The sequence below is a fragment of the Corythoichthys intestinalis genome, chromosome 2 (genome assembly GCF_030265065.1).
Source record: "Corythoichthys intestinalis isolate RoL2023-P3 chromosome 2, ASM3026506v1, whole genome shotgun sequence".
Classification (NCBI taxonomy): Eukaryota; Metazoa; Chordata; class Actinopteri; order Syngnathiformes; family Syngnathidae; genus Corythoichthys; species Corythoichthys intestinalis.
In genome coordinates this window covers 3,989,075-4,004,747 of record NC_080396.1, presented here as the reverse complement: position 1 = coordinate 4,004,747, position 15,673 = coordinate 3,989,075, and the positions used below count along the sequence as shown (strand labels likewise).

Sequence of the window (15,673 nt, the reverse complement as noted above, 5' to 3'; positions counted from 1 at the left end):
AAATGGTACAGTTTCTCGTAGGCACCGTCTAACTGTTTGCATTACTCTAATACACGTAATATAATTAATCAGGAAATAGTATCATTTTCATATTTACAGTAGGACTGCACTACTAATATAAAATAAATAGCACACCATAGTTTAATGAGAAGAAATAGAAGAGATACACAATGCCGTCTTATCACAGAAGCCCAACGCGTGCGTCAAGGACAAGATTGACGCACCAACTCTTGCAATCAGCTCTCCCAACAAACTCCAAGGACAAAGCTCTTTGTCCTAAAACAAGTACAGCCAGCCCGGACAACAAAGTTGATAGCGGGCGTCCCATCCGCGCACGAACCTAAGCTGCCCAAAACCGGCCACAGAGGGGAAGACCCAAAAGCAACGCCCAGACACACCTTCGGATACACCTTCGGCACGGCCCGCTTTACCACGGACTTTAAAAAGACTGGACACTGAGATAACACATATTTTTTCTGCTCGGAAACATGCAGCCTTGTTTTGGATCCAGAATTGTCCCTCCGTCATCTGTTTTTGCCTTGTTTTTTACCATTGGCGACGAATAAATTGTCAACCTACCTTCGGCGAGTCTTTTTCAAACTTTTGGAACATGGAGTCAGTATAAAGGGTTAATGTCAGAGAGAACGCGCAAAGTTCAGCCTTCCCGGTCGGCACGCGCGGAGTCAGCATCGGCAGAGCGGCACTTTGTTCAGCTGTCGCTGTTTTCCGTGCGCCTTGGCCAGGGGGGGAATTTCAACATTCTCAAGTCTTCAGGCAATTCTTTGGTCTTTTTTTTCCTCCATGCTCAATGTGGTACACACAAGGACACAGGACAGAGGTTGAGTCAACTTTAATCCATTTTAACTTGCTGCAAGTGTGATATAGTTATTGCCACCACCTGTTATGTGCCACAGGTAAGTAAAATGTGCTGCTAATTACACAAATTAGAGAAGCATCACATGATTTTTCAAAGGGTGCCAATACTTTTGCCCGGCCCATTTTTGGAGTTTTGTGTAAAAATGATCAAGATTTAATATTTTTCCCATTCTCTTTTGTGTGTTTTCATCGCAAGCAAAATAAATGAAGATATTACTACCAAAGCATTTGTAATTGCAATCATTTCCTGGGACAAATTGAGCATTATCTGACAGAATTGCAGGGGTGCCAATACTTTTGGCCAGCAGTGTATTTTAGACAAAGCACTAAGTGAGAGCCAAAAATGTTTATAGTACGAAAGTGCAATTAAAAAGTCTTTGAATAAAAGTGACATTTAGCTGATTAATCGATTAAAAAGATAATCGTTATTTGCAGCCCTATCACTAACATACTAAAAAAAGCAGCAAAGATGCCACAAAACCCCCCAAAACAAAACGAGAGTGTGTGTCTGCTGGGTTAGGGCTGGTTGGGATGGGGGGGGGGGGGTTCATTTCGCATACCCTAACAAGAATGGGTGGTTGCGCCCCTGGGATGATGTCATCCCTTACGTTATGAGACTCGTTAGATAGCATAAGCACAGGACACACCAGTGTGTCCACAGACCTTAGAGCAGGGGTGTCCAAACTTTTTGCAAAGGGGGCCAGATTTGGCGTGGTAAAAATGTGGGGGGCCGACCTTGGCTGACGTCCTTTACGTAGAACAATATAATAGTAATAAAAAAAATAAAACTATAAAACTCAAATGACATTATCTCCCGTTTTTCATGGTCGATTGACTTCAGATAAAAACTGGCGTGGACATCAACTTCCGCACTTTCAAATGAGACCAACCAGCGGCACGTGGGTGACGTAATTACAGCGTGACGAAGCTTCAAAGATGACATGCATAAACGCGTCGCTGCCGACACGTTCGGTGTTAAAGGGTTAAAGTGCTGCTGCCTTTTAGTGGGTAAATGAGGAGCAGCATTTCGTGTGTAAGCTACTTCATATGCTGGTTGCAGTACTGCTGACCAATTTATTAAGTCTGTGTGCGGGCCAGATGTTATTGATTTTATGACAGAGGCTGGGGGCCGGATGAAATTTGACCACGGGCCGCATTTGGCCCCCGGGCCGGACTTTGGACATGTCTGCCTTAGAGGCTTAACATTCACAAAATCCCAAATGTTTAGGAGATCATTCCAGTATATCTCCACATATATTCTGGCAAGCACTGATCGAAGTGGTCTGACATTAAGCTTATAACTGAAGCTGTTTAGCTGTCACGAACGTGTGCCGAGAGTGATGCGTTTAAGGGTTTGGACTCGGCGATGCTCTGAAAATGCATGGCCCACCCTTGAAGTGAGCACTGTTCACTCTTCGGCTTTATTTGACATTTTGCCTCTGAGAAGCTTTTGCGTGAAGGATGGCTTTCTTTGGGAAACCTTGGAAACAAACAGTTTGTTTTTGTTGCTTTTGTGCTCCAGGAGCCACTTTGATGCGTGGTTGACTTTTAAGCCCCTGTCGTTAAAACTAACAAAAAACCCCCCCCAAACAAATGGATAGCACATTTAATAAAAAATGTACCGTTGAATTCACTTTTTAATGTCTAGCAATACTAAGTGTATTAGCTCATTAGTTGCCACTGACGGTAACAGACGTCCAATGCAATTTGACTGGGGGCCTGGCTGTGATCGCTTGCAGCCCCCTAGTCAAATTAGATCGATCGTTCGTCAATTTGCTGTCAAAGTCCTTATTTTTCTAGTCTTTGTTATTGTATGGAAGCATTTTATAGATACTCAAGCAGTAAAAGCACAAAATAAATAAATAAATTAAAAAAAAAATAGGGCTGTCAAACGATTAAAAATTTTAAATCGAGTTAATCACAGATTAAAAATTAATTAATCACAATTAATCGCAATTCAAACCATCTCTAAAATATGCCATATTTTTCTGTAAATTATTGTGGAATGGAAAGATAAGACACAAGACGGATATATACATTGCCTTGCAAAAGTATTCGGCCCCCTTGAACCTTGCAACCTTTCGCCACATTTCAGGCTTCAAACATAAAGATATAAAATTTTAATTTTTTGTCAAGAATCAACAACAAGTGGGACACAATCATGAAGTGGAACAAAATTTATTGGATAATTTCAACTTTTTTAACAAATAAAAAACTGAAAAGTGGGGCGTGCAATATTATTCGGCCCCCTTGCGTTAATACTTTGTAGCGCCACCTTTTGCTCCAATTACAGCTGCAAGTCGCTTGGGGTATGTTTCTATCAGTTTTGCACATCGAGAGACTGACATTCTTGGCCATTCTTCCTTGCAAAACAGCTCGAGCTCAGTGAGGTTGGATGGAGAGTGTTTGTGAACAGCAGTCTTCAGCTCTTTCCACAGATTCTCCATTGGATTCAGGTCTGGACTTTGACTTGGCCATTCTAACACCTGGATACGTTTATTTTTGAACCATCCCATTGTAGATTTGGCTTTATGTTTTGGATCATTGTCCTGTTGGAAGATAAATGTCCGTCCCAGTCTCAGGTCTTGTGCGGATACCAACAGGTTTTCTTCCAGAATGTTCCTGTATTTGGCTGCATCCATCTTCCCGTCAATTTTAACCATCTTCCCTGTCCCTGCTGAAGAAAAGCAGGCCCAAACCATGATGCTGCCACCACCATGTTTGACAGTGGGGATGGTGTGTTCAGGGTGATGAGCTGTGTTGCTTTTACGCCAAACATATCGTTTTGCATTGTGGCCAAAAAGTTCAATTTTGGTTTCATCTGACCAGAGCACCTTCTTCCACATGTTTGGTGTGTCTCCCAGGTGGCTTGTGGCAAACTTTAAACGAGAATTTTTATGGATATCTTTGAGAAATGGCTTTCTTCTTGCCACTCTTCCATAAAGGCCATATTTGTGCAGTGTACGACTGATTGTTGTCCTATGGACAGACTCTCCCACCTCAGCTGTAGATCTCTGCAGTTCATCCAGAGTGATCCTGGGCCTCTTGGCTGCATCTCTGATCAGTTTTCTCCTTGTTTGAGAAGAAAGTTTGGAAGGACGATGCTCCTTCCATTTCAATATGATGGCTTGCACAGTGCTCCTTGAGATGTTTAAAGCCTGGGAAATCTTTTTGTATCCAAATTCAGCTTTAAACTTCTCCACAACAGCATCTCGGACCTGCCTGGTGTGTTCCTTGGTTTTCATAATGCTCTCTGCACTTTAAACAGAACCCTGAGACTATCACAGAGCAGGTGCATTTATACGGAGACTTAATTACACACAGGTGGATTCTATTTATCATCATCAGTCATTTAGGACCACATTGGATCATTCAGAGATCCTCACTGAACTTCTGGAGTGAGTTTGCTGCACTGAAAGTAAAGGGGCCGAATAATATTGCACGCCCCACTTTTCAGTTTTTTATTTGTTAAAAAAGTTTAAATTATCCAATAAATGTTGTTCCACTTCAAGATTGTGTCCCACTTGTTGTTGATTCTTGACAAAAAAATTAAATTTCATATCTTTATGTTTGAAGCCTGAAATGTGGCGAAAGGTTGCAAAATTCAAGGGGGCCGAATACTTTTGCAAGGCACTGTGGCTCTCTATATTCGCAATGAGCTCGTGTCAACACATGATGACGTCAGCTAAAAACACACCTAAGCACCAGCAGGGGGTGTCGAAACACCAGAAGCACAGACTGGCAATAAGTGGACATGACAGCACTGCCATATGCATATTGGGCTCAAACCGACAGCGAAAAAACAATGTCGATATTATCTGATATCACTTTAAAATGCTTTTATCGGCCGATATTAATGGCTTTCCGATAATATCGGACAACTCTACAACCTGTTTTAGTTGTCACGATGGGACTTTGCATACTTCATTGAACTGGCCAGTTCTCTAAGCTCTCCATTCTCCATTTGAGTCACGAGCTGGGTCTATTTCCCATCAACAGCCCGGTATCTCTAAGCTCCATCTGAGCCGCACAGATTGAGGTCTAATGGGAATCAACCCGAGCTCGGCTCTCTTACTCCCAAACGTCCCGCTCTGGGGAGTAGCGCCTGAGTGACGGCTCTTTGCAAATGCCACCTGGCGGCAACAGCCCGTCAATTGCCGTCACTCGGAGGGGGATTCCGTATCGCCGCCTCTCCTTTTCGTTCCTCCCTGACATTTTGGATCTCACTTTGTTTGGCGGCCTTGTTTTATGCCAGCCTTTTCTTCCTCTTATCTCTCCTCCTGCCCTCCGGCCTGGAGATCAGCTCTCAGACATTACTTGAAAATGGAGGCAATGAACCAGAGAAGACAGGGTAAATGACTTTGTGTCGTTGAGTTGAATGGGGATGTTTATCAGGGGTGGGACACTCGCTTCCCGCTGCTGCCTGTTTGTTGTGTTCTCTAGGAGAGATCACAAGGCTTTCTCAGCGAGAGGCCATGTATCAACCCGCCTTCTGTACGCTGGGAGTGCCTGCTGTCTTTTATTATGCTTGGATGACGGCTTGACTCGGGCTACCTATGGCCACATGTATATGTTTGGCACTAAGCATGATTGACGCGAGGGAAGGGATGATACAATGCACCTCGGTATGCCAGGGTTATAATACGATAATTAATAAGTAATAAACGATATTAATTAAAAGTACCCTAATTTTCGCACTATAAGGCGCACCTGACTATAAGCTGCCACCCACCAAATTTGGCACGAAAAGAGCATTTGTTCAGAGATAAGCCGCACTGGACTATAAGCCGCAGCTGTCCTCACTGTATGATGGGATGTTTACACCAAAAGATATTAACCGGTTACACTTCCATTTACAGCGGCATCATACGACTGTCATAAGACGGCGTTATTTTTTCAGTAACGGGGTAATCTATCTAATTACTTTTTCCGCCATTACTTACTCTGAATAAATTGAAGAAACTACCAGCCTTGTCGAGTCGACTCTCTGCTCTGTTGATTTGTCATCCAAGACTTTGGGTGCGTTCAGGTTCGAGAATAGCGCACGTACTTCTGACTCCAAGTTGTTTGTCCCTGCTCATTCAATTAGACAATGCTTTCCAAAGTTTGGTAACGTTTCTGTGTTTGCTACACCTGATGCTAGCCTCGTTCCCATTTCCCACTGTCAGCCAGCAATAATTCTGCTTCCATCTTGAGGACGGCAGACGCTTTGAAGGCGACGTGAATTGTCGGGAAACGAGCCGACCTGAATGCAGCCCCTCGAGAGATGCGATGGAAGTGATTGTGATTGGCTGAGGGTTAGAGTCATGTGTCGTGGTATGCCAATCAGAGTCGGTGATTTCACAAGCAAACCGGAACAGCGCGTGCGGCAAACACACACACGCAAAACAGATGCACAGGGTCGGGATGGCAGAGCATTCAGAAGAAAAATTGTCCTTTAAGAGGTGGAGATATAGACACTATTTCAAGTTTGTCGAAATGAAAGGAAAGAACCTGCATGTAATGTGTAATTTATGTCCTGGGGCAAAGCTTTCATCGACATCTGTGGTAAGCAATTCAAATCTGCTGAAGCACCTAACAAGTTAACTACCTGTCTGTTCTTCTCTATTCCACTGACTCGAATACTGCTCAGAAAATTTCAAATTCTTTGACATACAACAAGTTCTTTTTAAAATAACGGAAAGAGTTACTTTCCCTGGTAACTAGTTACTTTTACTATAGAGTAATTCAGTTACTAACTCAGTTACTTTCTGGAAGAAGTAGTGAGTAATGTAACTATTTACTTTTTTAAAGTAACGTGCCCAACACTGGCTTACAAGTGATTCACATTCAGTAATACTGGGTTCTACACCTCACATTGCTGATTTGTGTACACTCCACCCCACCTGATCATATTTCTTTCTGACCCCCCTTTTTTTCTCCTTGGTCATCAGGCCCCCCACATGGTGTCAACTGGAAATACAACTAGCTAACGATAGCACCAACATATTCATAGTTAGTGTAGGGGTTTAATGTATTTTTGCTGCTGTTTGTTCTTCTCTTCTGTCCCTCTCTCCTTCTCTATTTTCCTTTCTGTCCCCTCATAACCCCTTTCCTGCTCGCTGCTTTCTCTGAATAAACAAAACACAATTAATAATCACAATGGGTATACAGTTGTGGTCAAACGTTTACATACACTTGTGAAGAACATAATGTCATGGCTCTCTTGAGTTTCCAGTTATTTCTACAACTCTGATTTTTCTCTGATAGAGTGATTTGAACAGATACTTCTTTGTCACAAAAAACATTCTTGAAGTTTGGTTCTTTTATGACTTTATTATGGGTGAACAGAAAAAACTGATCAAATCTGCTGGGTCAAAAATATACATACAGAAGCGCTAATATTTGGTAACATGTCCCTTGGCCATTTTCACTTCAATTAGGCGCTTTTGGTAGCCATCCACAAGCTTCTGGCAAGCTTCTGGTTGAATCTTTGACCACTCCTCTTGACAGAATTAGTGCAGTTCAGTTAAATTTGATGGCTTTCTGACATGGACTTGTTTCTTCAGCATTGTCCACAAGTTCAAGTCAGGACTTTGGGAAGGCCATTCGAAAACCTTAATTCTAGCCTGATTTAGCCAATCCATTACCACTTTTGATGTGTGTTTGGGGTCATTGTCCTGTTGGAACACCCAACTGCGCCCAAGACCCAATCTTCGGGCTGATGACGTTAGGTTATCTTGAAGAATTTGAAGGTAATCCTCACCTTTTCTCCTCCAAACATATTGCTGGGCATTGTGGCCAAACAGTTCGATTTTTGTTTCGTCTGACCACAGAACTTTCCTCCAGAAGGTCTTATCTTTGTCAGTGTGATCAGCAGCAAACTTCAGTCGAGCCTTAAGGTGCCGCTTTTGGAGCAAGGGCTTCCTTCTTGCACGGCAGCCTCTCAGTCCATGGAGATGCAAAACACGCTTGACTGTGGACACTGACACCTGTGTTCCAGCAGCTTCTAATTCTTGGCAGATCTGCTTTTTGGTGATTCTCGGTGGAATCTTCACCCTCCTGACCAATTTTCTCTCAGCAGCAGGTGATAGCTTGCGTTTTCTTCCTGATCGTGGCAGTGACAAAACAGTGCCATGCACTTTATACTTACAAACAATTGTTTGCACTGTTGCTCTTGGGACCTGCAGCTGCTTTGAAATGGCTTCAAGTGACTTTCCTGACTTGTTCAAGTCAATGATTGTTCAAGTCAATAATCACTCACAAGAAATTGCTAAATCATGTTGCTGTATGTATATTTTTGACCCAGCAGATTTGATCACTTTTTCTGTTAACCCATAATAAAGTCATAAAAGAACCAAACTTCATGAATGTTTTTTGTGACAAAGAAGTATCTGTTCCAATCACTCTATCGGAGAAAAATCAGAGTTGTAGAAATAACTGGAAACTCAAGAGAGCCATGACATTATGTTCTTCACAAGTGTTTGTAAACTTTTGACCACAACTGTATGTCATACTCCCATGTGAGACATTAAAAATGTTCAGACCAATAGGACAGTCAGATTCCCATTCTTTGTGTCAAGCAGCTGAAGAGGACATGTTTAAGAAAAAAAAAAAAAAAAAAAAAAAGCATAACTGCTGTGCTAAACGGTGACCAGCCCTTGTACAAAGGCAGAAGGCAAATTGGCTCAAAACCGATGATGAAAAACCCATGTCAATATTATCAGATATAATTTTAAAATGCTTTTATCAGTCGGACAACCCTAAAAAAAAAAAAAAAAAAAAAAACATAAAAAGGAAAATGTCTCTCATGACGACTGTTACGGATTAAGGAAATGTCTAATAAACATTGTTGGTCAACATTTTAACCAAACCGCGTGCTAATGTGTCCGTTAAAGACCACCAAAATATTCTGCTCAATTCTCACCTGTGCCACCGTATTACTATTTGCCAAACACATGATAAACATAAACCAAATCGTACATGCTTAAGACTGACTCACCTCAGTTAGTTTGCCAAGCAGAAAATCATCTTCCACAAGAAAGCAAATGAACATAGTGTCGGCATGCAGGACACTTCATCATGCAAGCAAAACAAATGATTAGTGATTATCAAGTACTCATGGAAGCTAGTCGACTTCAACCACATGCAGACAATTTGACAATCAGAAGAAATTTGTTGTGGATTTGAATCCCTGGATGCCTCAATTTACATAGAACAAATATGCATCAAAAGGCATTGGGGGGGGGGGGCATATGGATGTGAAAAAGTACTGCTAATAATGAACTAAATATAGAAAAATTACATTGAAAAATACAGCAACATTTTTTTTTTTCAAGAAAAAACAAAGGAAAAAAAGACGACGGATTTAGATAGAATTTTTTTTTAATTAAAAAAATTATACCAAAATGAAAAGAAATTGAAGAAAATATATGAAATCAGTGAAAAATATTTTGAAATAAAATATTTTTAAAAATTGAAAAGTATATATATTTTTTAAAATATAAAAAATATCAATACAAATGAGGACTTAATTAACTAACATATAAATTTCGCATGTATTATTATTAATTTTTAAATAAAAAAAAAGCTAAAAATGAGAAAATCCTAAAAAAAAATAAAAAAAAAATAAAAATTTAATTAATAGGAGAAAATATAGCAAATTCAAAAAAAAATTTTTCAAAGGAAAAAGAAGAAATATAAATAACTAATAATAAACATGTGGAAATAAAACATTTAGTAAATAAATACATATTTTTTAAATATAAAAAAATAAAAAGGAGGAATTTATTAACATCTCAATTCTTCATGTACTACTATTGATTAAAATTTTAAAAAAAACAAAAATTCAACTATAAATGGGAAAATCCTAAATAAAAAAAAAATGTTTTTTTTTACAGGATATATAGAAATATAGAAATCTTAAAATATGACAAATTTTTCCCAAAGTAAAAAAATATCTATGTAACATAAATTAGGAATAAGCATTTTGAAATAAAACTGAGTAAATTAAAATACATATTTTTTTAAATATAAAAAAAAATCAATAAAAGGAGAAATTTATCAATAAACATCTTAATTCTTCAAGTATTATTATTCTTGTTTTCTTAAATAAATAAAAGAAAAATACAGCTAAAAGGGGAAAATCCTAAATACACTTTTTAAAAAAAATTTAGAAAATATTGAAAATTTAAAAATCTAAAGTACTAAAAAATATATAAAATAAAGAATAAATAGTTTGAAATAAAATATTTAGTAAATTAAAATACATATTTTTATAAATATAAAAATAAAAAGGAGAGATTTATTAATAAACTCATTTTTCATGTTTTATTTATGAATTTTTAATTAAAAAAGTATTTTTATTCATCATTAATTTTCTATATTTACTTTTATTCCTCATTATTAAAAACAATCTTTTTATGATATTTTAAATTTTGCAATATTATTTTTCAATGTAATTTTCTCTCTCTCTATATATATATACATACAGTGGGGAGAACAAGTATTTGATACACAGTCAATGGGAAAACCCATTGGCAGTGTATCAAATACTTGTTCTCCCCGCTGTATATATATATATATATATATATATATATATATATATATATATTTGGTTAAATCAATACAGGTAGTCCCCTAGTAACCACGTACCACCATTTTGTCTCCAGCCATTTTTGTAATTGTTGTTGTCGTCGCATAAACAGTACCCGAAGAAAAACATATTTGCACACACGAAGAAGAGCGCCTTTGCTCCCACGAAGAAGTCGTGCAGTCGAGTCAGAGACAGAGGGTAAAGATTACAGTTTAGCATGATGTCTAGCTAGGACTTAGCTCCAACGTCTTGGTGAGGATAGTACAATGACGTATAATACATGTTTTTGGATAGGTATTTTGAGATTTAGGGGGTATTTAGGGGTACTTAAAGGGTTCATTCTGACTTATGCGGAAATTCGTTCGTAACCTGGGGACTACTTTTACTACTTTTTATGTACTTACGTATTCCTCCAATGCTTCATGCATATCTGTTAACACTTGGCATACTACGACGCCACAGTATACAGTGGTATGAAAAAGTACCTGAACCTTTTGGAATTTCTCACATTTCTATATAAAATCACCATCAAATGTGATCTGTTCTTTGTCAAAATCACACAGATGTAAAAACAGTGTCTGCTTTAACTAAAACCACCCAAACATTTCTAGGTTTTCATATTTTAATGAGGATAGCATGCAAACAATGACAGAAGGGGGAAAATAACTAAGTGAACCATCTGCCAAAGGAGACTTAAAGTGCAATTGAAACCAGTTTTTACCAAACCATTTAAGTCAGGTGTGTGCCCAATCACCGATGAGTGGTTTAAAGCTTCCCTGCCCACTATAAAATATAAAACTACAAAATATTGAATGTGATGGTTCACTTACTTATTTTCACCCCTTCTGTCGTTGTTTGCATACTATCTAGAGCTGTCCCGACTAGTCGACGTTGTCGACGTCATCGATGACGTAAATGCGTCGACGGACAAAACATACCGTCGACGGGTAATGAGGGGTTAAAAAAAAAAAAATTAAATGCGGATAACGTTTAGAATGGCAGGCGCCCGCGATGCAAGCGGTTGTTACTGGCACCCCCAAGGGGGCTGCTGTTATTTCAATATGACCAGCATTGTCAGATTGAGCAAAGAGGAAGAAAGTGCGCGAGCGAGAGAGAGGGAGCGAGATCGGTGAGTAGGGAAAGTGCACGGGTAGCGCGGAGTTGGCATCCCCCACGTTTTTGTTTTGGTCAATAAAAGTATCCATAAAGAGTAAGGGTGTAACGGTACATGTATTCGTATTGAACCGTTTCGGTACTGGGTGCTTGGTTCGGAACGGATGCGTACCGAACGAGTTTCTGACGTAATGTAACCCTTACTTTTCGAGGCTGTGAGTCGATCGGGTTACAGTTTCTTTGTGTAGATCATATTTACTCCGTCTTCTCTACTATAATGAGGACCAACACGGTAGGACAGTAAGAAACGTCAACGGCGCGATAATGTGGCCGCCGCGAGAACGCAGTGAAACGTGGCCGTTAAAGTCAATCAGCCGATGCACACCAGTCGCAGTGCGGCCGCGTGTTAGACGCGTCCCAGAAGCGGCAAAAGAACTGCAGAGTTTATTATTTGACGCGAGACGCGGCCCTCCTGCCTCAATACTACTAGCTAGCACACCGGGCAGACCGGAAGTCACTCGTGTAAAAATACGGTGGATCCGGTCGATTTTCAAATTAATATGCAATCGTAACCCACTTTTTGAGCCAATCGGATCTCTTGAGTGGTAGATCGGGGCACAGTTGACTTGTCTTTGTTGATTTACAGTTACAGTACTTCTCTGCTGTAATAATAACCAACATGGCCCCGTGTTCAATACAAAATCCTCCAACCACAAAAAAAGTAGGAACTAATATTCACATAGGAACTAAAGTTATACAACATAAAATATACAGTGCCTTGCAAAAGTATTCGGCCCCCTTGAACCTTGCAACCTTTCGCCACATTTCAGGCTTCAAACATAAAGATATAAAAATTTAATTTTTTGTCAAGAATCATCAACAAGTGGGACACAATCGTGAAGTGGAACAAAATTTATTGGATAATTTAAACTTTTTTAACAAATAAAAAACTGAAAAGTGGAGCGTGCAATATTATTCGGCCCCCTTGCGTTAATACTTTGTAGCGCCACCTTTTGCTCCAATTACAGCTGCAAGTCGCTTGGGGTATGTTTCTATCAGTTTTGCACATCGAGAGACTGACATTCTTGCCCATTCTTCCTTGCAAAACAGCTCGAGCTCAGTGAGGTTGGATGGAGAGTGTTTGTGAACGGCAGTCTTCAGCTCTTTCCACAGATTCTCCATTGGATTCAGGTCTGGACTTTGACTTGGCCATTCCAACACCTGGATACGTTTATTTTTGAACCATTCCATTGTAGATTTGGCTTTATGTTTTGGATCATTGTCCTGTTGGAAGATAAATCTCCGTCCCAGTCTCAGGTCTACCAACAGGTTTTCTTCCAGAATGTTCCTGTATTTGGCTGCATCCATCTTCCCATCAATTTTAACCATCTTCCCTGTCCCTGCTGAAGAAAAGCAGGCCCAAACCATGATGCTGCCACCACCATGTTTGACAGTGGGGATGCTGTGTTCAGGGTGATGAGCTGTGTTGCTTTTACGCCAAACATATCGTTTTGCATTGTGGCCAAAAAGTTCCATTTTGGTTTCATATGACCAGAGCACCTTCTTCCACATGTTTGGTGTGTCTCCCAGGTGGCTTGTGGCAAACTTTAAACGAGACTTTTTATGGATATTTTTGAGAAATGGCTTTCTTCTTGCCACTCTTCCATAAAGGCCAGATTTGTGCAGTGTACGACTGATTGTTGTCCTATGGACAGACTCTCCCACCTCAGCTGTAGATCTCTGCAGTTCATCCAGAGTGATCATGGGCCTCTTGGCTGCATCTCTGATCAGTTTTCTCCTTGTTTGAGAAGAAAGTTTGGAAGGACGGCCGGGTCTTGGTAGATTTGCAGTGGTTCTGATGCTCCTTCCATTTCAATATGATGGCTTGCACAGTGCTCCTTGAGATGTTTAAAGCTTGGGAAATCTTTTTGTATCCAAATCCGGCTTTAAACTTCTCCACAAGAGTATCTCGGACCTGCCTGGTGTGTTCCTTGGTTTTCATAATGCTCTCTGCACTCTAAACAGAACCCTGAGACTATCACAAAGCAGGTGCATTTATACGGAGACTTGATTACACACAGGTGGATTCTATTTATCATCATCGGTCATTTAGGACAACATTGGATCATTCAGAGATCCTCACTGAACTTCTGGAGTGAGTTTGCTGCACTGAAAGTAAAGGGGCCGAATAATATTGCACGCCCCACTTTTCAGTTTTTTATTTGCTAAAAAAGTTTAAATTATCCAATCAATGTTGTTCCACTTCACGATTGTGTCCCACTTGTTGTTGATTCTTGACAAAAAAATTAAATTTCATATCTTTATGTCTGAAGCCTGAAATGTGGCGAAAGGTTGCAAGATTCAAGGGGGTCGAATACTTTTGCAAGGCACTGTACGATATAAATGAATACTACATCACATTTGCAAAATATAAACACATAATAAAATAAATAATAGCCCATTTAAATAAAATAAATTGAAATGAGCCACAGCACCTGTAATTAGATAATAAAAATAATACATAGATCCTGCTTACACAATTCAATTTATTAATTTCTGTGTGGCGCTTTAACTTGAGAAAATCTACCAATAAAGCTTTTGAAAACACATTGCATTGCAATTCATTTTAACATTTAGAACAATATAGACAATGACATACCACAAAAAGAGTAAGAATTGTTTTGACTCCTGTTAAAAAGGTGAAGTCACAGGGTTTCCGTTCACATTTTTTATTGCACTAGTTAATGCCAGCAGCATTTGACCTCATTGTTTATGATTTATTATTGATATTTATGCTATTTATTTATACGTTACTAAAGAATTTAGGTGTTCCAAAATGTTTTTTGTGAATTCATAAGCTTCAACAGAAATTTCACTGTTGAAGGAGTAAAAAAAAAAAAAAAAAAAAAAGATTAGATTAGTCGACTAATCGTAAAAATAGTCGGGAGGAAATTAGTCATTTGCGACAGCCCTAATACTATCCTCATTAAAATATGAAAATTGATAAATGTTTGGGTGGTTTTAGTTACAGCAGACCCTGTTTTTTCATCCGTGTGATTTTGACAAAGATAGATCACATTTGAAGGTGATTATATGCAGAAACGTGAGAAATTCCAAAAGTTTCAGATAATTTTTCATACCACTCTACGTCCGATCTGTTTGAAGTCGGAGGGATGCTGCCACCCTCCTACTTCAAATGGATTGGGCGTCTATTCAAGACAATCTCACTGCAGAATGACGTCAACAACAACAAGCTCCCTTACCTAAGGCCGTCCTCGCCGGGGTCGCGTCGCTCTTAATCCAGAAGGAGACCCAGGACAGCACCACAGTCAAAATACAGGGAATATAAGTCTGAATGGTGAAGTATCCCATCCTTCTGCTGAGGTCAAAGTACACGGTCATCAACACGTAGTCCCCTGTAGAAAGGAAATTAGAACAGTATTGTCACTCAGATCGTTAAGACAATGTGCATTAAATGGGAACGGCTGCTTAGAGAGGACATGGTATGGAAAATTGACTTTTTAATTGCTTGTATACAAATAGTCGCCTCTCTTGAGTGTCTTCTTACCCACCGAGTGTGAAATTACACAACCGGGTAAATCTTCTGCGAGCTGCGTATTTCCGACAACGTCTGCGAGTGAGGGAAATGAATTTTTCTACTTTACATATTACCGCGGGCTGAGGAGTTCTACGTTCATACAAGGCGTGCGTGTGCTGCATGCGCCTCTTACACGGTTAAAAAAAATAAATAAATACATAACAGGTGACATTCGGAGGCTTGGTTATGGGAAAAAAACTGTCTTAGTGTAACGGTATTTGTAGTCGGGCATCACAGTTCGGTGCACCTGACTATAATCCGCCACCCACTAAATTTGACACGAAAATGACTGTTTGTAAGACTGTCTAAGACCAAATGAACTACCATGAAGCTTTGCAGCCAATTGGTTCAAAATTGGTTCATTGCTTCAAGAAGATTTGACCATCACTGCTCCCTTGAGGAAGAAAGTCAACCTCTGCTGCCACCTGCTGTCAATACTGTTGTCATACAATATGCCTCCTAGCATGCATTGCAGCGCTACAGATAACCATCAAAATTCATTTCCCCTGTTA

The 15,673-nt window shown here is 39.6% G+C and overlaps 1 protein-coding gene across 3 annotated transcripts in view; it reads right to left on the bottom strand.

Annotated features, from left to right (window-relative positions):
- The window catches only part of LOC130930338 (gamma-aminobutyric acid receptor subunit gamma-3-like), a 271,640-nt gene that overhangs the window by 28,839 nt on the left and 227,128 nt on the right, over positions 1–15,673 (bottom strand). For 2 of the 3 annotated variants that reach the window (XM_057858229.1, XM_057858234.1), the window contains one exon: positions 14,827–14,979. In XM_057858229.1, the coding sequence (XP_057714212.1) occupies positions 14,827–14,979 (153 nt within the window). Of the gene's footprint in view, positions 1–8,857; positions 8,931–14,826; positions 14,980–15,673 lie in introns of all 3 variants that reach the window. The other variant, XM_057858243.1, reaches the window with a different exon arrangement.